The 23,498-nt window shown below is 54.5% G+C and overlaps 2 protein-coding genes and 1 long non-coding RNA gene across 5 annotated transcripts in view; 2 read left to right on the forward strand and 1 right to left on the reverse strand.

The window, feature by feature from the left end:
- The first annotated feature begins 291 nt into the window (after window positions 1-291).
- LOC138114497 (uncharacterized) lies at window positions 292-7,188 on the forward strand. Its single transcript, XR_011152660.1, has 3 exons — window positions 292-2,621; window positions 2,912-3,689; window positions 6,895-7,188. It is a non-coding gene; the product is annotated as an uncharacterized lncRNA (long non-coding RNA).
- Window positions 7,189-7,263: 75 nt separating this feature from the next.
- On the reverse strand, window positions 7,264-10,961 carry NPPC (natriuretic peptide C). Its single transcript, XM_069024614.1, has 3 exons — window positions 10,763-10,961; window positions 9,059-9,368; window positions 7,264-7,647 (listed from the first exon to the last, which is right to left on the reverse strand). Exons 1-2 carry the CDS (start codon window positions 10,853-10,855, stop codon window positions 9,072-9,074), a joined length of 390 nt encoding a protein of 129 aa, XP_068880715.1. The 5' UTR covers window positions 10,856-10,961; the 3' UTR covers window positions 7,264-7,647; window positions 9,059-9,071.
- A 10,685-nt stretch (window positions 10,962-21,646) lies between these two features.
- The window catches only part of DIS3L2 (DIS3 like 3'-5' exoribonuclease 2), a 184,518-nt gene continuing 182,666 nt past the window's right edge, over window positions 21,647-23,498 (forward strand). For 2 of the 3 annotated variants that reach the window (XR_011152723.1, XM_069024458.1), the window contains exon 1: window positions 21,647-21,702. The gene's annotated coding sequence lies outside the window, so the exon portion shown is untranslated. The remainder of the gene's footprint in view (window positions 21,703-23,498) is intronic. The other variant, XM_069024459.1, reaches the window with a different exon arrangement.

The raw sequence follows: 23,498 nt of genomic DNA on the forward strand, positions 1-23,498 counted from the left end.
AAAAGGAGGGGGATGTCTGCAATGAGCCCAGTCTGAGATGAGTCATTAACAAATGACATGCACAGAGTACCTGGGGGAGGCAAACAGCTCTGCAGCAGCTGGTTAATGAATCTGGCTTGAAGGAAAGAGTTAGAAGCTATTCCAGGAATGAAGCAGAAGGCAGAGTTGTTAACAGGCAAGGATGCAGGAGGTGCTGTGCTGTTTGAGAAGGACAACAGATAAAGACTGCATTGACTCCCTGTGACTACAGGAATGGCAGCAACTCAGAGTGGAGTTGTGTGAATTGGGGGGGGGGGGGCTGAATTGTGGGCAGTTTTGAGTAGGGAGTGCCCAGGGAGCTGAACTGCTATGGGGATGAGAGGGAGGTGGAAGCAGAGGGAGATTTGATGCAAACTCCAGTGGATTGCCTGTGCCTGCTGGAGGCAGCTAACACAGCTTGTCTGAGCACTGCTGGACACTGCTCCCTGGTGCAGGGCGAGCATCCTGCTCTGCTTTGGTTTATGGCAGTGATGGGATGCTCCAGCTGCAGCTCGCTCCAAGATTGCAGCAGGACAGACTTTGAGCTATTGAACTTCTGTTTGCCTTTTCCACCCAGAGGGAGAGAAAGTGGATGGAACTGCCTTCCCTCTGCTCTTCAGAGCTTTATTGTCTAGCTTTGTGTTCTGCAGCTCCACTTGTACTAGTACTTGTTTAATATGGAATTGAGCACTGAGCTGGAAAATGGAAGAGAGGATCTCAGCTGATTGCAGTGCTGGTAGGCTGCCCTAGCCCTAAAGCTGTGCCTCATGCTAACAAATGTCCCTGGCATTCCTGCCGTGACTCGGTTGATACCAGCTAACGTCAGGCAATTCTGGAACATGATGAAGCAGTGCTGATGTCAGTCTTTTACAGAAAAAACAAAAGTTTTGGATTGAAATTTCTTCTTTTTACTTCCCTCCTCACCTTCTTAGCTAAGTTGAATGGTAATTTACTCTTGTGTTGAGAACAGGAGGAAAAATCAGTGATGCTGACAGACCCTTCTGTGTTCAGACTTGAGACCTGTCTTGTAATCAGTCTTGTGCAGACCTAGGAAATCCCATGGGTGCTTGTGGAGCTGCTCTCAGGCTTGCAGATCTCTCTCTGTGGATCATGTACAGGAGTAGGACCTGCAAAGCTGCTCTCCAGAGTGGGGAAAGTGAAGCTTTTGTTCCTTATAGAAGACAGTGGTGGAAAGAAATGGCCATTTTCCCACCAGCCCTGCAAAGTGAATTTTGCTGAACATATTTCAGTTCCTGTAAGGATGGAAAAGGATACAGACCTCAGAGGGTGGTTTTGGTTTTAGTGTTCTTATCCTATAAGGTCCACGTGTGTGAAGCAGACTTGAGCTTACTCATTGCAGGGAAGACAGAAGAAACGGTGCCCCTTACCTTTGATAGCTGTATTAGAACATAACAAATCACATGGGTAAACCAGACTTTTCCTAAACTTTAGTTCTGTACAGGTTTGTATGAGTTCAGCTAAGCTGGATACCACACAAAGCCTACCCCTGCACAGTAAAACAGTCCAAGCTTGTGCATTTGTGGGGCTGTTGTGTTACTTTTGTGTCTGAGCCTGTTGCAAACTGCAGTGCAGAAAAACAACCTTGCTCTTTATTATTCTAAATAATGGGGAAATGGAGAAATCTAAGATCCTGCCCCACAAATACATAGACCCAGCTAGCCAGATCTCGGGCACCTGGTTGCAAACAAAGTTTCCTGTTGTTTTTTTTCCACACCACTAAGTCCTCTCTAACACCTGACCTAATGCAAGGGAACCAAAACCTGAGTCTGCATAGCATATTTTTGTGTAATCAGAGCGAGAGTAACCCAGAGGCATCAAGAAAGGCAAATTAAAGTTTAGAGAGATCTCAGTTCCTACTTGTAACCTCAACCTTGTATTCTTAATATGGAATTTTAGGCTGAAAGTCTGATTGAATTTCTCAGCAGAGTTTTTAGAAATATGTCATTGTTTCACTCTGCTCCATGATGAAGGTCCGTGTCTCTCAGGGACTGTTGACATTTTGCTGATAGTTCTTCAAGTTTGGCCCTCCCACAGAGCTCCCAGAGGTAAGTGATTGTGCTCTGTAAAGAGAGTGTGTGTTTACCCCCCAGTCTGGGCTGACCCTGCCTCTCAATGTCCCCGTGGTGCCACTCCCCTCTCTGACTGGTCAGCCAGGCAAAGGAATGGGCAGAGCAGCACTTTGCTCCTTGTCTATGAATCCTCAGGCACAGATGCTCCTTTGTACAGTGTGTTCATCTCATGACATGCCCCACTGCAAATTGTCTGAGTGTGGGAGCTGTGACCACAGTTTTTCTTGTTGATAAGAAAAGATGTTCCTGCTCCAGTGAATGTGCATACATACACACTGGAAATTCCAGGCAGTAATGGGATGCCATAAGGTCATTTAACAGTCTGAAATATGTATTTCCCCACAGAGCACAAAAGTAGTCCTTGCTTTCTCTAATTCTAGGAGAAGATGGGATGCACTTCCACATCTCCAGATCTCCAAAGAGCCTTTGGAATATCTGTATCATTAGGGAGTTTTTGAAATGCCCTAATCACATGTGATACCTCTGTGTTTCTGGAAGAGCTGATTGTGATGGGTAAGCGAAGCCTTGCTCCATCAAGGATCAGCCTCTTCGTGAGTATTGGGAGCTTGTCTAACCATAGGCTGTATTTTCATGGGTATGAGGTTTGGAAGTAGTGCTCTCTTGCCCTCCAGACTGTTCCGTTTGGAAGTAGTGCTCTCTTGCCCTCCAGACTGTTCCCAAAGATGCTGTTTATCTCACCAGCCCTCGTGTTTCACTCACTGTCTCGTGATTAGCACTGTCCTAAGGCTGCTCTGTGCTGATGCACTAAGTAACATCTCTATGTTTCATTGTCACCTTCGCAGCTGTTAGAGAGCACCAGTTCCTTCAGGATCGCCTACCAGCTGTGATGCTGTATCTTTTCTGAGATGACACCTCTCCTTGCTGGCAGACAAGCCAGGTGGGTAGGCATTGCTCCTCAGAGCTGTTCTGCATCTCAGGAGGCGCAGTGTTTAGTGTAAAGGAAACCAAGGACAAGGACAGTGTTGTAAATAAGAGGCAAAGCACAGAGCTGTGTCCTCTTGCAGCTCTGTTGCAGCTGCAGATCAACCTTGGGCAGATCAGTTCCTCTGTAGCTGCATTTCCCAGGACAGCCTTGCTCCTGCTTGCTGACTGTGACAGGGGTTTGGTCTCCTGGCTGGGCAGAGGTTGGTTGCTGATGGAGTTGAAGAAGATGTGCGTGTGCAGTAGGGGGAAAATCTTAAACCTTTTAAGCTTTTTCAGAAGTCATCTTCCTTTTAAGTAGCATACCCTTCTTTTCCCCTGGTGCAGATAAGGTGGTCCATTGTGGGAATATCAGCCTGGAGTATTATGGGTAATATACCAGGTTAATTATGGAGGGGGAAGGAAAAATAGCCTGTGCAGTTTTCAACAATATCAAAGGGATGCTACCTAATGATTTTCCTATTAGCTCTTTTCCCAGCCTGCCAGAGCCGCTGCAGAAGTGTCATTTACAAAGGCAGTTTGCAACTCATTACCCTGGATTTTCACTATAGTTCTGCTCCAGAGAGTGTGGGCTTTTGCTGTGTGCCCCAACCTAATGAATTGCCTGATTCGGTTAGTGCTGCCATCCCTCCTGACAAGGTTAGTTGCTGACTGACAGGAAGGGGCATGAATTCAATTCCCTTCTTGTTTTCAATTCACGCTTGTATCAAGTGCAGGCTCCCTCTGGAAGTTGCCTGGTGATCCCTTACCTTTGTTTTTCTGCATTCTGAAGGAAGCAGCCCATGCTTGGAAAAGTCCTGGAGCAAGTGGCAGGGGCATGTGTGCTGCTGCTCCTGGCAGTCCCTGCTCCATGCCTCAAGTCCCTTTCCAGATGGAAAATTCCTTTGCTCTCCTGCTCTGGGACTCTGGGCTTCTCTTTTTCTTCATTGTTTTGGGATTTGCTGTCACCTTGAGCTGGGCTTTGTAACCCTTCAGCAATAAGTACCTGAGAAAAGTTGCATGAATGGTACCAGGGAAAAGCACACTATATGGGCTGGGGGAACAGAACTGATTTCCCACACATTAGAAGGCAACTGTGTCCCTGTTGTGAGAGCTCCAAGGTCTGCTCCAGCCTGTTTGGGCTTTGCCAGGCACTTGTACTACAGCACTGGAGGAAGCTCTTTGTCCTTTTTCACTAGAGAGCTGTGTGCTTTTTCAGGCTGGGGGCCTATAGTTCAACTCCTGCTAGGAATTGCTCCTGGAGAGGAGAAATCAAGGCTGTTCCTATGTTGTGTCACAAGTGTTCCCATTAGGAAGCTGAATTAGCTACTGCTCGTTCAGCTGGTGGTGCAGGAAACATGTAGGTCCCGTGAGTGCTGGTTTGATCTGAATATGGACAGGGGACCCTGGGACTCCTGCCCTCTTACTTCCAGGCGTATGTACACACCTCTGCTAAAGGCCATTGTCTGAGACTGTGGTTGAGATATCAGATGCCACCTCCTGAGGCTGCACCTTGCATCCAGAAAAACTGTTGTTCAGTTATACTGTCTGGGCTAGGATGTGGCAGGGGAGTTTTCCAGGACTGCCCATGAATCCTTCAATGGGATGTTGTGAGGATCTGACCTAGCTGGCCCAAGATGAATTTGGTTTTGCTGCACAAGATGCCTCCCTGCCTCTTAATTAGATTCCTGTGGCCCCTCTTTCTTGCTGCCCTTGTTTTCTACTGAGCCCCTGTCAGGGAGACCCAGTTGTGACCTTTCTGGGGGATTAGTGTGCTGTAATGAGCCACTTCTGATTCCTGTTCTGGCTTGTCCAGCGAACCAGGAAAGTGCTCATCAGTGCTCTGAGAACTGACCTCTGCTGGCAGTGCCACTCTGCCTGTCAGACCCACTGGTCTGGCTGTGTCACAGAGGGGCTGAGGTTGAGTGGATCTGAGCTTTCCCAAGTGTTTTTTCACCCCCGAGTGCTGCCTTCTCTCTTCACATCAGCTCACACCCCCACATGGGCACAATATTCCCGTCCTGTTGGTGGAAATCCACATCCTGAGGGACAGGGTGGCTTATCCTTGGCCAGACCAGAAGCAGCAAAGCAAGGAACCAAGCTGTTATCCTCTCCCTCTGCACCAGGAGCTCTAGCTCTGATTGCTCTTCTTCTGCCAAGCTAATGTCCTTTTGCCATACAGCTTTGTCCTTTTCCTTGGGCTTGCTTTCCCAGAAAGCCCAGTGGATGGAAGGGACCCATGCTGTGAGCTGTGCTTTTTCTCTTGGACAATGCTGCTGAGGAGAAACGGGAATCCAGATTGTACATGACCCCAGGCTGTGATCTCTGATCTCACAACCTTATTTCAAGTTCTGCCTCACTCACTACCACCACTCAAGTGGTCAAATTGTGTGGATTGAATTCCTGAGACTGAGTCCCTGCTGCTGTGTTGAGGACAACCCCTCTGTCACCAAGGAGGTGGTTTTATTTCACCTCTGGCTTGCAGCAAAAAGCCAAAACTGAAAGGGGAATTGTCCTCACCTTGGTTATTCAGTCACGGTCACTACTCTGGCTTCATGTTCAAGAACCAAGACCCTGAACAGGACCTGCAGCACCACCTTCTTACACCTCTGTTCAGACCTGTCTGTGCAAGGTCTGCACAGTAAGCGATTCCTTATTGTCCCTTAGGTTTGCTGGGTGACAGTGGAAAATCCCCTCTAATGGGCCTCTCTTTAGGAGCCTGTCCTTCCCTCTAAAGATGTGTGGAGCTGGTAGCGTGACCTTCACAGGTGTATTTGCCTTACAGAGCCCTGACAGTGGGTTGTCATTCCCTATGGGAGCTGCCACTTGCCCATCCTGCCTCCCTCCCTGCCAGGAGGAGGGATGCCCATAGGCAGCATCTTACATGGTCCATCAGCTGCTGCTCCCCATCCAGCTGGACTCTGTGGGCACTGTGAGGTGGGTACCTGTCTCTGACGGAGCCCATGCTCATGTGAGGTCAGAAACGTCCCCTGCGTGCTCCTAACCTGATGATTGAGCTGTCAGGTGTCTGGATGAATCCTCTTGTTCTGTGCACCCAGTGTTCTGTCAGAGCTGGGGTGAGTCTGGCTGGAGGTTTCTATGGTTTCCTGGTGGTTGCTAAGGAAAAAGATCGCTTTGCCTCTGGGTCTTGGTGACTTTCTTTTTGCCCTGTCCTAGGCACCGGAGCCCAGCAGAACATAATGCTCGTTGTTTCCCAGCCCACTACAATGGCAAGGACGTAATTTGTGACTCCTGTCACGGCTGGGCTGGGCACCTGCCACTCTTTTTTTTCTAAGGCCTCTTTGAAGAATGAGACCAAAGAGCCTTCAAGCAGGAGTTTGCGTGTTTACTGCACTCCCCGCCCCCTCGCTTGCTGTTCCCTTTAGAGCTCCGAGTCATTTTAACGATTTATTTCATGCACTTTACATAGCAAGAAGCTGTAGCAACAGCTGTGTCCATGAATCCTTACCAGGCAGCTCTCGGTATATTTTGGTCTGTCTACGTATTGTCCCTGGCTCAGTTAAATAAATCTCTGCTGGAGGAAGGGACTTTACAGCTTAATGGCAAAGGGCTGGAGAATGAGAATATCAACAAGATACTAAATGGGCTGCTGGATCCTGGAATAGCAGTGCCTCAGGCACAAAGCTCTGCCCCCACCAGCGCAGCCGGGGGCCAGATCCAGCACGGGCTCTTTGTTGCTGTGAGCAGGGATGGCGTCTCCATCCGGCACCAGTGACAGAACTGTAGTTATGGGCTGCAACTTGCCCTGGAAGTGGTTAAAGCCCATCTAGGCCAGGTGCTGCCCTTGTCACACTGCTGTCGATCCAGGGCTCGGCTGTTAACCATGGTGGGCTCATTTCCACAGGTGCCACTCGGGATCTGGGCATGGATGTGCTGCCCAAGGCCGTGTGCTCTCGCAGGGAGCTCAGCTGGGGTCTGCAGAGCCTTGCAGCGCTGAGCAGGATTCAGTCCATCAGAGCATCATAGGATTGGGCACAAGTTTACTTTTGCATATGGGATCAAAGCTTAAAATATCAGCTGGCCTTTCTCTCACTCCTGACTTTTCTAAAACATTCGAACAATTTCTTCTTTAGCTCTGTTAAAATCAATCAATCTGACATTTAAATTGTATGTGAATTTGATAAATAAAGACAGGTTACAAAATGCCACATGGAATGATTTTTTTTTTAAAGTTTTTCAACTACTTAGGACAAAAAATGTTACAATGCTTGACTTTTCATTTAGTTACATAAATAATTTTTTTATAAATATCTCTTTATAAACAATATATAAATAGCTTTACAACATAAATACATTTATGCATGACATGAATTTACAAACAGCAATGTTATACAGCTGGCTTCATCAGTCTCTTGGAAAAGCACTGTCCCTTGTCTCGGTGAGTGTTTGTATATATAATATATAGAAGATAGAGAGCACTTGTTAAAAAAATAACAAAACCAAAACAGCTGGTGCCATGACTCCTCGTACCAAAAAGAAAAACACAGCCACATCTTTTGTCCATTCCAAGAGGGTCTCTGCTCTTCTAGGTGTTGCTTGGGGGATGGCCGTGCCTGGCCGTACATGGTAGGATAAAGTGGACTACAGATTCAAAGCCCTGGGAGGAACAAGAACAAAGTGCCTGTTAGTACTTGCCATACAGCACCCCTTACCCATACCCAGCCAAAACCCCTGCAAAAGTAACCTGGGCCTGGGGGATGCTGAACTCAGCAGAAGCCATCCCTGAGCTTTTTTGCTTGTGCTAAAGCTAGGAAGAAGTGTACCCTTTGCTTTCTGGCTGGTGTTCAGCAGAGAGGCTGAGGGAAGCTGCTGCTCCTCCTGCCCCTGTGTCTATTAGTTTTTTCCTTGTCCTAATGAGTTTAGTGAGAGGGAATGGCTGTAAGCTGCCTGCATGGGGTACGTGTGTTCTTGGAGCCCTGAGCTTGCACTACTTGGCAATATTGAGGAGCCTCTACATAAAGGAGGAAAGAAAGAGCACCCATCCCTTCAGGAGAGGCCACAGACCAGCAATGGCATCCTGTGGGCACCTTTGGGCTGTGCTATTGCCATCACTCTGCAGAGCAGCAGGATGCTGGATCCAGTCCCCTCTGTGCCCAGTTATGTTACTGCAGGGCCGGGCATGTCCCTGCAGAGTGGGGCAGTGCTGTGCCACGGGAAGAAGAGTGAGTGGCCTGGGCTGTAGCATGAGTTCATCTGTGTGTGTCCTGCTGGCAGGGCTAGGCCAGAACAATGCCTTACTGCCCCCAGAACCCTCAGGGAGACCTGGCAGGGGAGGCACTGCCATGTTTTTCCCAAACCCATCACTTTGGGCAAGTGGCACTACTTCGCCCATTGGTTGCTAAGCAGTGACTGTGAGCACTGTGGGATGAACTTCTCCCAGCTTTCCATAACTTGCTCGGATGCAAAGCTGCAGTTAGGAAAGTGCTACTCTTGGCTGTCACCACACCTAGAAGGCACCTGGGGAACTTTTGTATTGTTTTTCCTTAAATTAAAAGCACTGGAGCATGGCTGACAGGAGCTTCACTAACCCTCCCACTGCAGGCACACAAGGGGTACCCTGCCCTCCTAACACCTATCCACAGTCACCTATGTGTGTCAAGCACAGGGGGCAACTGGGAACATGTGGCTGCATCCTCCCCGGAGCCTACGGGTCTAGCTCAAATTAGGGGGGATCCAGTCTGAGCTGCTGCGGGAGCAGCTGGGGTCTCTGATCCTTCTGCAAGGCAAGGCAGCAGGAGGGCCGGTGGATTCCGGACGGGAATGCAATTCAGGCCGACTTTGGGGTCCTCCTCTTCGCCCGCCTGCAATGCCGGGGGTTGCGAGGTTCAGCGGGATGAACACCTGCAGTCCCGCCCGCTGGCATCTCGCGTTCACAGGGCAGCGCATCCTCCGCATCCCTCGCAGTACCGGAGCGCAGCCGCCCGGCCCCATCCCGGCCCCATCCCGGCCCCATCCCGGCCCCATCCCGGCCCCATCCCGGCCCCATCCCGGCCCGGCTGCGCACTCACCGCCAGGGGTCCCTCAGCATCCGAGGCCGCTCATGGTGCCGATGCGATCCAGCTTGAGCCCGAAGCAGCCCTTGCCCAGGCCCTTCTTGTGGAGGCCCTTGTGGCGGCGGCCCGGCGGGTCCTGCAGCAGGCGCGCCCAGCCCGCCCGCGTCCGCGCCTCGGCCCGCGCCTCCCGCGCCTCCCGCGGGCCCGAGCCGCCGCCGCCGCCGGTCCGCTCCTTCTCCCGATCCTTCTCCCGCTCCTTTTCCCGCTCCGCCGACTCGGGCGGACCCGCTGCCGCCGCCGCCGCCGCTGCCGACCCGCGGGAGGCCTGTGGGGAGGAGAGGGTCAGAGCGCCGCCGTCCCCAGCGATCCCCATCAGCGCTGGGGACCCCCCAAAGGACGCGCATGGGGGTCGGTGTATCCCCTCTGCGATGCAAACTCGCGATTGGGTCTGTGTCCGGCAGTGCAGTCCATCACCCCGCGGCTGTGCCCAGGGTATCTTCTCCCCTCTCTAAATGTGTGCTCCCTTCCCTGGGGTCAGAGCATTCCCCTGACCCACACCATAGCGGTGTCTTCCTGTCCCGGTCACTGCATATCCCACACCTCCCCTCCATCCCACAGCTGCACCCCCAGCTGTGAAGCTGTCACTATCCCGTCGTCCCATCTCGTCCCGTCCTCGCCCCCACCCATAAACCTGAAGGGGCGTGAAAGCTGGGAGGACCTTTTCTTTTAGACCCCTTCGGTCACTGCATCCCTCACCAGTTCACAAACCTCTTCAGATTATGGGGAGGGGTCCTGCCCCACAGCTCCCCCTGCACCCCTGCCTTGTAGAGTGTCCCCAGCAGTGGTGGGGAGATCAGGGTTCCCCTTCCCTGCTGCTCCCTCCCCTAGTTAATACTCTCTGTGTCCTCCCAATCCTCTCTGACCCACAATTAGGGGGACAGACCTCCTTCCTTACTGTCCCCCCATCTCCCAGGTCTCCCATCTCTCTCCCTGGTTAGAGCTGCTACACACCAAGCCCTGTAAATGTTCATCCTCATTCATCTTCCCAACACCCCCCTGTATCAACTCTTTTACTGCAGCCTGCACCCCAGTTCCATACAGGAACACCACCACTCCTATCCCACTGCTGTCCTGGGGCACTCGTCAGACCGTGTCCCCATCTCTGTGCCACCCAGTGTCGGTGGCCTCGGACACATCCCTCTTCCTCATCATCTCGGGACAACCAGGTCCCTGGGACACTCTCATTTGGAGCACCCCTTCCCCGCGGGACACCGGGAGAAGGGGCACACACCTCTGTGCCCCTGCCTGGCCAGTTTGGTCAGGACTGCCCGGAGGGCTCCGGTCTCGCATCCTGTCCCACCGTGCACCTGCTGCCCGCCCCGCTCCTGCTCTGGCCCCCTTTCCCCGTGCCCGGCACAGAGGGGTCCCCAGGGTGACTCCGGGGAGCAGACTGCCACCCTCCCCTGCCCCGATCCCGCGGGGTACGGGGCACACCGCGTCCCACTCCAGCCTCTGGTTTGGGGCTGATGTCCCCGGACGTTCGGGACAGCCTGGAGAAGCAGGGAGTCCCTCTTGCACTCAAACAGCACATGAGGAGAGAAGAACCTCTCTCTGCACTGAATCTGGCACCCCACAGCCACCCCACGTCTCCCCCTGTGCCGTTAGGACTCTGAGCGGGACCGGGAGAGGAGGAAGAGCCGGAGAAAGCTCCAGCCGTACCTTCTGTGGGAGCTGAGACGCCGGCTTCGCCTCCAGCCTGACGGAGAGCAGCGCGAGTAAAAGTCCACCAGCCAGCAAGGGTGAGATCTGCATCCTGCGGGGCCGAGCGGGAGGGGGCCCGGGGGGGCAGCGGGGAGCCGAGGGCAGCCCCGGGGAGAGGACGGGACGGGACGGGAGTCAAAGTTCAGAGCGGAGCCCGGAGGTCCCTCCTGCCGCCTGCGAAGTGCCGAGCTAGTGAACTTGGGCTGCTTTCTGCTTCATTCATTTTATAACCCAACCTGCTCGGTGATGTCATCTAAACACCCAGGTCCAACCCGGTCTGCACTCCACAATGGCAGGAATTTAAAGGGGGGGTGGTGGTGTCCCATCTCCCCTGGCAGTAACAAATGACACAAGACAACCAGCTCCGGGAGCTGGAGAGCCGAAAGGGAAAGCGGGGGGCATTTGGCTGGATGCCCCCACCCTCCCCCAAACGCCCCCGGACCCCCTGCAAGCTGCCTGCCCTCCCATGCCGGCTGCCCCACGGCCCCTCCGCTCCCCGCACTGCCCTGCTGACCTCCCGCGGAGAACACGGGCCAGGCAGGGGGGTGGTCCCGGTGCGGGATTAATCCCAAAAGACTGGAATGAGTGCAAAAAGCACCTTTTTTTTTTTTTTTTTTTTTTCCCCCCACATCCAAAATTAAATCAGAAACTGTGCCTCCCAGGTCCCTGCTTGGCAGGAGCAGGGCCACTGCTCTCCGTGACAGGGATGCTGGGGACACGAAGGGATGGAGGGAGCAGCAGTGCTTCTTGAGGGCACTTAAGTGGGTCTCTCGGCTCGGGGGGGGGGTGACCTGTTCTCTCTGCTTTTGGGAGGACCTGAATGGTGTCCCTGGCCCTGGAGATGGGGCTTTTCGAGCACCCTGGGGATGTCCTCTTCAGGGTACAGTCAGTGTCACAGGGTCCCTTCTGGGGACTGGACCTCACTGGCTGACCCACCACAGGGCTGTGCAGCCTGGCCTCCTCTGACCTGCTCCTGGAGTTAGAGGGTACAGAGAAAGATGTGATCCTGGGATTAACCCCAGTGGATTGCAGGGCCTCTGAGGAGGCCCCTTGCCCTCAGCCTTCACCTTCACTGGCTGGCAGGACAGGATTTGTGCCTCTGCTGCTGCTGGGGCTGGCACTGGGCAGCTCTGGAGCTCTGCTGGCTTTTTACTGATGGAGCTGAGTACTGTCCCTGGCTCTTTGTCCAGGGGGAATGCTCTTATTGGCATGAAGCCAGAGGAAAGACACCCCTCTCTTTGCAGAAGCATGCAGGGCTGGATTGCATTAAGTCAGATTTGCACCCCAAATCCTTTCCCTGAGACCAGGGAAACATTCTCTGCTCTTCCCCCTGTCCCTGGGGTCCGTTCTCATCTGCTCCTTTCCTTCTGCTCTGTATTCTGGTCTTTCTGGGCTCTGCTGCTCCACAGATCTCTGGGGAGCTGCCCCTGCTGAGGGACCATGGCTCTTTGGGGGTCCGTAGTATCACCACTCAGGAGCAGGGAGATGTTTCCTCCTCCACAGCCCAGGCTACTGGGCACGGGACACTTCAAAGGAGATTGGCTTTTCAGCTCCATGTGAACGGGAGCTGGAAGGAGAAGGTCTCGGCGTTTTTTCCATTGTGCCTGCCAGGTGGAGACAACTTGGACCTTTTTGAGTGTGAAGCTGTGCTTGGGCATTTGTCTGCGTGCAGGCAGAGTGAAGTGATGGAGCCGGGATTAGAGCCGACCCCGGGTGCCAGAGAGCCGTGGGTGCAGGCAAGGAGCACAGAGAGGCCCCTTCTCTTGGGGTTCAGTCCTTGTCCCACACGAAGTGTAGCTGGAATGTGACATCCAGCCTCTCTCGGGTGCAAGGAATGGGGGGCTCTGCACCACTACCCCCATCAGCAAGGCTTCTGCAGGGGAAAGGGGAGCAGCAGGCAGCTGAGCCCTGGATCTCCACAGCCTGGGGATGTCGGGGTTCCCGAGGCCACCAGCAGTTCAGCAGCCCCCACAGAATCCTGCCATCACCGTCCTGGTTGTGCTGGCTCCTGCCCTGATGCTGTGGGCAGCCTGCCCCGTGGCTTCTCCCGGGGGACCCGGGATGGGGAAGGAGACAGACGGCTGAGGAGAAATGTCACGATGCGGGCAGGAAGGGCCGCCTCGCTTGCCACCAGCCCCCCTCGCACGCTGCAGTTGGTGGGGTCGGTACCGGAGCTGCTCCAGCAGCCCCTCGCCCCGGCGGATTAGAGCATCGCCACGAATGCCACAACGCGGTCAGGTCTCAGCCAGTGCCTGCCCGCAGGAGGCTCGTCCCTGCCCTCAGCTCTCGCTAGCGTGGTTTTCATTAGTGTGTTTTCTTTGTCACACTGTGCAGAGCCTCGGGTTTGAGGGGGAGAAAGGGGGGGCTGTGCTTTATAAATCCAATTAGCCTTGTTATTCAAATTACTCTGCCGAAGTCAGAGCCGGGCACACACAAAGCCTTAACTCAAACCGGATCGGATCCGCTGGCGTGGCAAAAGCTATGAGCAGGGAGCAGAGGTGTGCAGGAAGGGGTTAAGAGTGTGAAACTCTTTTGCTTGGTGGGGTGGGGGGCCTGAAAATTTTTAACCCTTAAAGGGATGGGCCTTCATTAGTCCACAGCCCTGAGGGATGATCAGCCAGGATGAGAACTGGCAGACCTGGGGCATGTGTGGAAAATGAGAAGTAGAGAGAGAGGGCTGTGCTCACAGGGGTCTTCCCCAGGCACTGGAGAGCAAAGAGGATCCTGCACAGCTGCACAAGGAGGGATGGAGACCTGTGGGGTGAGCTGGAGGGGCTGACACCCCTCCCCATCGTGCCCAGGGGCCCAAAGAGATCCAGGAGGAGAGGGACTCCAGGGCTGGCCTGCTTCTGAGGAATACCAGTGTCGAACCTGGATTATGGGGAATGGGCTGCTGTGGGGATAAAAATGGGGAGAAGCTGCTGAATATTTGTGAAGTGGGGTGAGCCCTGAGTATGGGAACTTTCGATGTGTAGGGAGTGGGGAAGGGAGCAGAGACTGTGTGTGTGAGAGAGGGCACATGTCCCCTGCCTGAGGATGGAGAGGGTTTCATCAAAGTGTGACCAGTGCCAGCATGATTTGGAGAGTGGGAGGAGATGGGTCATGGGGATATGTGTGACAGCAGCAAGAGGTGTTCTGGCCCCGTGACAAGGAATGGGTGAGCGATGCCTGCGGGTGAGGCTGCATCCTGCCAAGCAGCACTGGGGCCCTGGCTCTCCCGGCTGAAATTAAGAGCCAGGTTCCAGGCATCTTGCAGAGGAGGATGTCGAGAAGGTTCACAGGATAGAAGTATGGACTCGAGTCTGAAGTAAGCTGCTACTGTAGCAGCGAACAGCCAGTGATCTATCAACTGCATTTTCCTTCAACTCATTTATCCTTAGGGAGCATGTTTCTTATTGATCTGGGAAATCACTGGCCAGATTTATGTCTCTTCTGCTGCCTTGGGCCAGGAGAGCATTTCCTGACCAAGAGACGGATAACCCTAGCATGAGGATTTTCAGCATGAGCTGATGCCATGTGAAAGCCAATCATCCCCTTGCAAGAAGAGACATCAGAAGGCTGAGAGCATGTGATGGTGATGCCAGAGGGGCTGGTGTTCTCCCATAACCAGTGGCCAACTGAAGGAGCTGTTGGTTAAGAACCATCCCAGGTGGTGGGATGGAGGAGGTACAAGGATAGAGCAGCTACAAGGATAAGGGAGCTACTTGCCCTCCAGCACAGCCACCAACTACCAGTCCCCAGGAATATGAGGTGTGCTGTGTTCACCAAGAGAATGTCACCAAGGGTTTGATGTGCCACAACAGGAATTTCTTACAGCAGGTTTTCTTTTTTTTTACAGGTTTTAGAGTACCTCTCTAGGGGTCTGATGATAGTCAGCTCAGTGAGAAGCAATTTGGAGAGAGATTTCAATTTTGGTTATTGGGATGGATGAGCAGCCTCTGGTACATGCAGTAGCAGGGGACCATCTGGTCCCACCTCTGTGGCAGGATGCAGCAGGTGGTGTGCCTCCTGAGGATGCTTTGAAGAAAGCTTTCCTGGGGAATAACTCTGTAGCCCCTGAGGCAGGAGCACTGTCTGGCAGCTCAGACTGGCTGCTATTGCCCTTGGCCCCAACCAGGTTGTCATGGAGATGGGGTGGCTCCACACACTGGGGTGTGATGCTCCTGGGGTGCTGTCTGAAATACTGATGGAGATTTTGGCCTGTTTGAACATCCCTGGTGTTTGTTTTGGATGCTGCTCCTGAATGAGGCATTACAGGAAACACTACGTGATTTTGCACTTTCCCCTATCTCCTTTGGGTCTGGAAGAGGGCCCTGGCTCAGGATACAGGCATGGCCAATATCCCCTCTTCCCAAACTGGGATTGTGATGGGGAGACACCCCACAGAGCTACCCTGATGGGACAGGCAAGGATGGGGCTGCATGTGCTGCAAGGGCACAGAGACCAAGAGGGCCTCTCTGTCCCCTCCCAAAGCCTCTCAGAGTGGCAAAGCTGAGAAGAGGAAATGCCCTGGGCAGAGACTCACAGGTCTTTGCTAGTGAAGTGCTGATATCCTGACAGGCACAGTGTGTTTTTCCCCCAGGGCTTTGCCTTTTGGGATTTGCCATTTCCCCTGGGCTTCCTAGGATGCTCCAGCCTCCTCCTGACATTCTGGGTGTTTTTCCCAGGGCTACAATGGGATATCTGTGCTCCGGAGCTGGGATGCCTCACTGCTCTGGTGGGAGCAGGAACACAATGTCTCAGGGTTTTGTTGAATGTCAATAAAATGAAGCAATTCTAACACACGGGTGAGTCCACACCATGAGCCTCCCTCTGCATCAGTCCTTGGAGGATATGAATTGCATTGCCTCCAGCTCCCGGCAGCCTCAGCTCTGCAGCTGATGTAGGGGCAGCTTGTTGGGATTTTCCAAGCTAAATGCCACAGCTATCTTTGTCCTCCTCTCTTCAGATACCTTCCCCCCAGAAATGGGGGCCTGGCAGTGTTTCACCCACAGGTCGGGGGTCCCCACATCATCCCAGTCTTGTTAGTTTTGGTGCTGAGCATCCCTTTGGGAACAGGAACTGCCCAGTGGGGTAATGGCCCAGAAAGGCCAAAGGATGAGTTATTGACACTTCATTTGTCCCTGCAGGGAGCCATGCCTTGTGCAGATCCTGAGAAGGGATCCTACAGGCCCATGGGGACGGACCCCCAGCCTGTATCCAGGGGATCTCCATCACAGTGGTGGAGCCGGATAGCACCACTGCCTCGGTGGGGTGGATGTCGGTGCCCTCCTGTGCTACGTGCACACCCAGGCCTGGCGAGCAGGTCCTCACTAGCCCACGGCTCTGGCAGCAGCATGTCCCGGCTTGGCAGGAGCCTCCTCCACCTGGTTTGGCTGTGCAAACCCCTGTCATCCTCAAAAAAGCCGTCAGCAGCTGCTCCCTTGCGGCCCCCCTGCCAGACACAAACACCCTCCAGCTCCTCTGAACTGGCTTCCTGGGAACCCACTCCAGACGGTAGGAAGTCCCTTTTGGCATTGGTCCTTCAGGGCAAAACTTTGGGGCTTTCAGAGTGTCTCCCCGGAACATCCTGGTTGCGGGAAACCCCAGGGGAGTGCTGGGATGTAGAGAGCCAAGTATGTGCAGGTCTTGGCAATGCTGGTGGTCAAGCCTTTGACTTCCTAACAGGAAGTGATCCCACTGTGATCCCACTGAAGCCAAATTTGGGCTTTTTGTCCCTTTTTATTTTTTTTGGGGGGGGAGTCTGGCTATCTCCCACAGGAGAGTTTGTGCAGGTGCCAGGCTGAGGAGCACTGAATGACCCTGGCTGGGCCAAGGGAGCTGGCATGGGAAGAGGAAGATTTCAGTGCCACGAATGGTGAGGCAGCCTTGTGGAGCAGATAAGGGTCTGGCTGGGTTTTGGCCGTGCCTGGGAACAGCTGAGGTGGCTGTTCCTGTGGCCTGGGAGCGCTGCCGGCTGCAGGGGGTCATGGTGGCCCCGCAGCCACCCCACGGCAGCCGCTGTGGACGTGCAGGGCTCCACAGCCCTAACCTTTAGCAACCAGACAGAATAACAATGCCGGCCTGCTGGGGCATAATGGCCGGTGTTTGCTTGAGATACAAAGGCACCGAGCTTTCACATGAGGTAATACTGATAAGTTACGCTCTCATTCAGTGCCCCGCCTGCCAGACGCAGCGGGGCCGGCAGCAGCCCCTGCCTGCCTTCACTGAGCTGCCGGGATGTGCCCACCGACCCCTCAGCCCATGGTCCCCACTGCAGCACTGCCCTCCCTCGGCCTTGGCGTGCTGTCCCCACTTGTCACCCATCTCCAAAGTGGCCCCTATGGGGGCTGTTTCAACCTCATCCTGGTATGTGGAGTGGGAGATGCAGGGGCGGCAATGAGGGCTTGTGGGTGAGTCCCTACCCCTGGGACTGCAGAGAAATGTGGTTCTGTAGTTCCTGCCTTTCTGGAAAGTACCTTTTCCACCTCCCTGGGAGCATCAGAAGGGGTTTGAACTCACTGCACATCTCTTGCCCCATGTGCCTTGACCTCCTCTGTCCCTCGGCCCTGCTGCGCACAAGCTCAGTAAGTGCAGGGCAGCTCCTTTCCCATGTTTCCTGATGTGACCTGTGGAGCTTTGGTGTCATCCACAGCCAGTTTGAGCATCTTTGGAAGGCTCAGTCCTGCCACTGGCAGGGCCAGAGGGTGCACAAAAACTGAGGGATATGTTATAAAGGAGATTTGGCCATTACAACAGGCAGAACTACTAAGGAAGAGACTTAAAGGTAGCCGAAAGACAAATCCAGGTGACCCCAATTAAATCAGTTGCAATGCACTAACCCTGCTCCTACTCTGGCTCCCCACCTCCTTCCTCCACTGCTTCCTTCACCTGCTTCTTGTCTGCCTGCCCCTCTTTGCTGGGGTCTAGTTCTCTCTTCCTTTACTGGACAAACAAAGCCAAGCCAGACCTTGCCTCCTGCCTGGGGTGAGTTGCAGACATTCCTCCAGGCGATGAAGGAGATGGGAACCCATCAGTCCTGATCTTGGGTGGCATGTTTCCCAACCATAGGTATGGAGGGCTCAGGAGAAGACTGGAGAAACTGAAGGATGGATGGGGCAAGACCACATGTGTTGTGACACAGCAGATGGTATCTGCTGTGGAGAGAGATGATTTTTAGCTCATTTATGGTAATAAATCTGTCACACTCCCCTTTATCCCCCCTGAGTGTGGCTTGTGTCCTCTGGTCAAGTGCCCAGATGACTTCCAGTACCTGAGAGATGTCAAAAGGAGACAGACTCTGGCTTAATGTTGGGTGCTGCTGCTGTAATCGAGATATTTCCTAGGGTGCTCAGAGGCTCCAGAGCAAACTCGCAGACACTCTTTGCCTTTGAGCACATCCTTGTGCCATGTGGGTCTCTCCTGCAGACAGCAGCAGGGAGGAACAATCAGAGCACCCTGCTGCCCTCCATGCCCCTGCCATGGCCTGCAACGTGAAATATTGTGAGAGGTGCCATTTGGGTTTGCAGGGGTGGCATTTCCATATGCAGGTCACTTCACACCGGGTGGGCTGCAGGAAGCGGATGGTGGAGGCGTCAGAGGAACTGTTCTGCTCCCATCCAGGGTTCCCCTTATTGAGTCATCTCGGGGTGGCTCCAGCCCCTTGGCCAGTCACTCCTGATTAATACTGATGTAAACGAGCACCGGGCGGGCCCTCAGTGCTCACTGAAACCACAGGCAGAGGAGCCAAAGCCTTCGTAAGCAGGGAGCTCCTGGCCAAGGAGCCATGTGGTGCTCTCACCTCGGCCGAGGTGCCGCAACATGTTCCAGCCTCCAAGTCGGGAAGCAGCTACCAGTTACTGCCCGGGGGAAGATGGTGAGATAATTCTGTGCTGTGCAAAAGCAAGCCAGGGCACCAGCCTGGGCTTGCTGCTACAGGACCCCAGGAAATGAGAGTGCAGGGGAAAAATCTGCTCAGGGACCTTTCCCTTTTAGAAAGCCCATGAGTTGCCATGGAGGGTCATGGAAGCAGCAGTGACACAATGGCTCCCTTCTGTTCAGCAGCCACGAGGATGGTGTGGATGGAAGATGGAGCCAAAGGTGAGACTGAAGCAGTCCAGCCCTTCCCTGGGAGGGATTTTGTTTGAGATCCTGCATGAGGCACCAGCTCGCTGTGATGTTCGCATGTGACCTCTTCCAAAGGGTGTGAAGGATGGGGATGCAGCTGGTCCCAGCCACTCGGGACCTGCTGTGTGCCCACAGGGCACTGGGAGGGAGACACAGATTTGCTGTACCTCTCATTTGTCTGGGCCAGTGATGGGGTAGAGCAAAAGAGGGCACAAACACAGGCCCTATCTCATGGAGCAGACCAGACTCCCAAATCCCTGGCTGCTACCAGGAGAGCAGGGCTGAGAAATGCTCTGCTGATCTGCTGGGGATCGTGGCCCCTTGTGCAGCAGGGCCCCAGCTGGAGGCAGGAGGTGAGGGTGACAGAGGCATCCAGTCGTGAAGCCGTAGCCTTCTTGCCGTGCCTGATATCACTGCAAACCACAGGCCCCAGCGCTGGCAGTGGCACTAACAAACACCAAATCCTCCCCATTTGCTCCCCTGTCTGTGGAAGGACAGGGCACGCTGAAGTCACTGCAGCTGGTGGTACCACCGGGGACAGCCTGGCCAAGCTCCCAGCTCAGCTTCATCCCCACTGGAGCAAAGAAGTGCAGAGACACAGCGTGACTCAGCAACATGGAGAGGAGCTGCTGCTCCCACCTGGCTGGCACAGGGAGGGGGACAGTGGGGCTGGAGGTCCCCAGGTCCTCCCACCTCATCCCTGCTTTCCACCATGCAGCAAGGGCAGCCTGAACAGATGGCACAGGTCAGCCCTGAACATCTGGGGATGTGCCATCATCCTGCCTTCACAGAGGAGGTGCCAACCACCTTGCTTTATCAGCAGCTGGGAGAGCAGGAGGAAGCAGGGGAGCACACATCCCTCTGACAGGTTGATCCCATGGGGCCATGCTACCCCTGGGGCCAGCTCCAGGAGAAACGGTGTTCCCCCTCTGTCTGAGTCCCGGGGGAGCAGCTGCTGTGTCACTGGTGGCCCTGCTCACCCAGAAGATGGCTGCTTGCTTCCTCTTGGCCAGCGTGGGGCAATTCGCTGCCTCTCAGCCATGCCAGGGCAGAGCTGAGTCCTCGCTCTCCTCCTTGAGGTGGCCAGAGCTGCCAGGGTGGGGCATCAGTGCCAGCAGATCGTGGGCGGAGGCTGCTGGCTCTGCATGGTTCATGCAAGCCAGACACTGCTTTTGCTGGTGGCATCCTGGCACTGGGGCAGATGTGACTGTCCTTGTGCAGGCAAGTCTTGCTTGCTGCCCTTGCTCCACAGCAAAAGCCCAGTACTTTCTCAGGGGAGCTCCCTCGACCCACCCAAGGGCTGGAGCTGGAATGGTCTGGGCTTGCCGTGGCTTCCTGGAAGCTCAGCAGCGCTGGCTGTGGGAATGGCTGAGGGGCCAGGTTGTGTTTAGGAGCCACAGGTGATGCTGTGCCCTGGGCAGATGTGGCCTCATGGCCTTTAGAGGTGACTGACACCAGGCAATGTGGACGTTGATCTGCAGCATGCAGGATGAAGAAGGACTATGGGGCCGGTGTCTTCCCCATCCTAAGTGAAGGGGCAGCATGGATGACCTGCTCAGATGTTCCTGCCAAAATGAAGACTGAACAGAGCCTTTCCCCATCAGAGCCCTGCCTGGAGCTCAGGTCCCTTTGGACCCTTCCTCCACCTGCCAAGGGGATGCTCCAGGCACACAGCTCAAATGGGGGTGCCATGAGGCCAGTTTATTGCTTTCCGAGTTTTCTTCTGGTTGAAATTCTTTGGCAAATCCAGCCTGAGTTTGCAGGTAACATCAGCGTGACCAAACCACATATTCTCAGTCAGCCAGAGCCTGGGTCTGACTCTGCCATAAAGCCTTGTGAGAGGTCTGTGGTCACAGAAAGAGGGAATATAAGTGCCAGCTCTTGACTCTGCTCTCATGCTTTAATGTCACCCTCTGGTCCACATGCTCTGACTTATCCTGGAGGAGGTCAGGCCACTGCTGCTCCGCACCAAGGGTTGGTCACTCCTTGCGTGCTGTCGCATGGGTGGGCAGGGGATCAGCAGGTTTGCCTGCTGCCCAACTTCCAGCGCCGGGGTGGGCAGGGCTCAGGGAACAGGATCCCAAGGAGCTCAGGGAACAGGCTCCTGGAGCCTGCTCTTCTCTGCCGTGCAGGTGAGGCCACCTAGGTGTTGAAGGAGGTTTCCCCATGGGGCTTTTGGAGGTACAGGTGCCTGCAAAGCTGTGAGTTTCCTCGAGGACAACACCAGTCTCTGATCTTTACAGTATTAGATCAGCTAATCTGTGCTTTTTTCATCGATCTGGCTACAAACTTTGGCTGAAGCTGGAGCGCTGGCCTTGAGCTGGAGCGATCCATCCCAGGAGGCTCCGCTGGCCCTGGCTGGAAGCGGGTGGCTGCCAGCAAACCCCGGGGATCACGGTGGCTGCAAAGCGGGCAGGCCGGGGACAGTCCGGGGACAGTCCGGGTTGGGCGGCAGTGATGCACCTCCTGCCTCCCACGTCCCCGCGATGCCTCAGCTCAGCCCGCGGTGGGCTCCCACCCTCACACGCTGTGCCTGGCCGAGGGGAGCCCAAGGCTGCCTGGAGGCTCCCCTTCCCCCGGGAGACCCGCGGGACCTCCCTGCAGTGCAGGGAGCGGCGCTGGGACACCCGAATCCCCTCCTGGGATCCCTCCGCTCGCCCTGCTGTGGCGGCCGCGGAGCGAGCGCTTCGCGCTTCGCCCTTCTGGGCCCCGCCGCGGCCCGTAGGCGCCGCTGCCCCGGAAGCGGACGGGGCGCTGGGACATTCAAACGGAGCGGAGCGGCCGCGGCGCCGGTGAGCGGGGCGGGGGGCGGGAGCGGGACAGGGACCGGGACCAGGATCAGGATCGGGTAGGGGAGGGGGGACAGCGGAGCCCGGCCCGGTGGCGCTTAGCTCCGGCCAGCCCGGTGGCAGCGCCGCCGCGACCGGGCCCCGCAGTTCTCTGTGCCGTCCGGCCGCTCCGGGCCCGGTAGGAGCGCTCTGGCGGCCCGGGCCGTGCTCCCGAGGGGTCGGGGGCGCCTGGCAGGAGAGGCGGCGGGCAGGGGGCTGCTCCTGGTGCCGAGGGTGCGGGGGTTCTGTGCTGCTGGAGCGTTGGCTGGGGAATTGGACACCGCGGGGGGCGTGTGATGAAGGCCAGTGGTGATCCTCAGAACCAGCCGGCTGGCAATGACAGGGGTGGTGTTCATCCTGGGCCCAGCTCAGCGAGTGTCCTCCCTCTGCGCCTCCATCCTGGCATTTCACTCGTCTTCATAACCGTGCCCAGGCAGGGTGGATATACCTGTACCCACCTCTGCCTTCCCTCTGCTGGGAATATTTCAATTCCTAGTTGCCCGCAGAAGACTAATGAAGAAACTGTAATGCGTGGAGGATTGTAAGCCCCTGTCTTTTTCAGTGCTGCGGTTGCTGACTGCTAACGTGGTTAAAGTTGTAGAAATTACATTGAAGGCAAGCTGTGAATGTTTGTTCTTTACTGGTAAATAAAGATGACAAATTCCTGTCTCCTGGAACCAAACCGTTGTTTGGAGGGTAGTCTCACTGGCTTTTATAAATGTTATCTACTTCTGTTGAATTGGCAACAGGAGAAGGTGACGTTAAACGAAAGCTCTTGTAGACCTACCCGTGTGTGTTTTGAAATAGCTCGGTAGCAGGTCAGTCTATTAGAAGAGTTTAGCTATTGGCCAGCACCAATGGAAAATCTTAGGAACAAGAATCACAAACCACATTAAAAAATTTTCCTATTTGCTCAGGGTTTTTTAATTTTTGCTTTGCATTGTGAAGCCTGCTCACATCCGTGCTCAATTACTTAAGTAAATCGCGGTGCAACACACGTTGTTTCTCCGAAAGGGCCGGAGCAGGCACGCTGAGGAGAAGCTTGCTCTGCAGCCCCTGCTTCCTGCTGGATAATGCCCCGTTCTCAGGCAGTGTGTGGATGGAGGACACTGCCTGGGTGTTTATCCTCTGTGCAGCAGCAGTGAAAGGGAGAAGAGGGCTGAGTAAGGGCAAAGAAATATTCCAGGCATGGTGGGAGTAGGGAAGCGAGTGTGAATTTTACTTTTGCTGATCTCTGTATTCTGTCCTGCCAACACCCCTGTGCTTAGAGAAGGGAAGGGAGAGGTTTAATGGGCAGTATCCTCTATTTAAACTTAGAGTCCAGTGCCTCACAGTTCTGGGATAGCAGAGATGACAGTGAGCCCTGAAATTCTTGATGTACCAGCTGGGGTGAAATTCAGCTGTTCAGCTTCAAATTTGTCCTGAAGTGAAATAGAAGCATTTTTATGAAAACACACAGAAGCCAGCAGTTGCACTGGGCTCCATTATCAAGAAATTCTGGTATTCTTCTTTGCTGTTACATACAGCAAAAATCACTGCTATATCCTGTCTATACCTGTAATTTACCTCAAAGTAGCTGAGCACAATTTAGTAGATTGTTTTGCTCCAAAAGCTTAAAAGCTAAAGCAGCTGAAAAAGGATGGAAAGATGCTTGATCTGCTTAAGTTTCACACTTGTGCAGCAAAGGTGGAGGTGTGATACCATCTACAGAAACTGGTGCTGGATGGAGCTGTAGCCAGTGTGTCTCAGTAAGAATTAGG

Source organism: Aphelocoma coerulescens, chromosome 9 (assembly GCF_041296385.1).
Source record: "Aphelocoma coerulescens isolate FSJ_1873_10779 chromosome 9, UR_Acoe_1.0, whole genome shotgun sequence".
Classification (NCBI taxonomy): domain Eukaryota; kingdom Metazoa; phylum Chordata; class Aves; order Passeriformes; family Corvidae; genus Aphelocoma; species Aphelocoma coerulescens.

Coding starts and splice junctions, on each gene's coding strand:
- NPPC (XM_069024614.1), bottom strand. CDS start 10,855: ATGCAGATCTCACCCTTGCTGGCTGGTGGACTTTTACTCGCGCTGCTC. Junction 9,369..10,762: donor CGTCTCAGCTCCCACAGAAG/GTACGGCTGGAG, acceptor TCCTCCCCACAG/GCCTCCCGCGGGTCGGCAGC.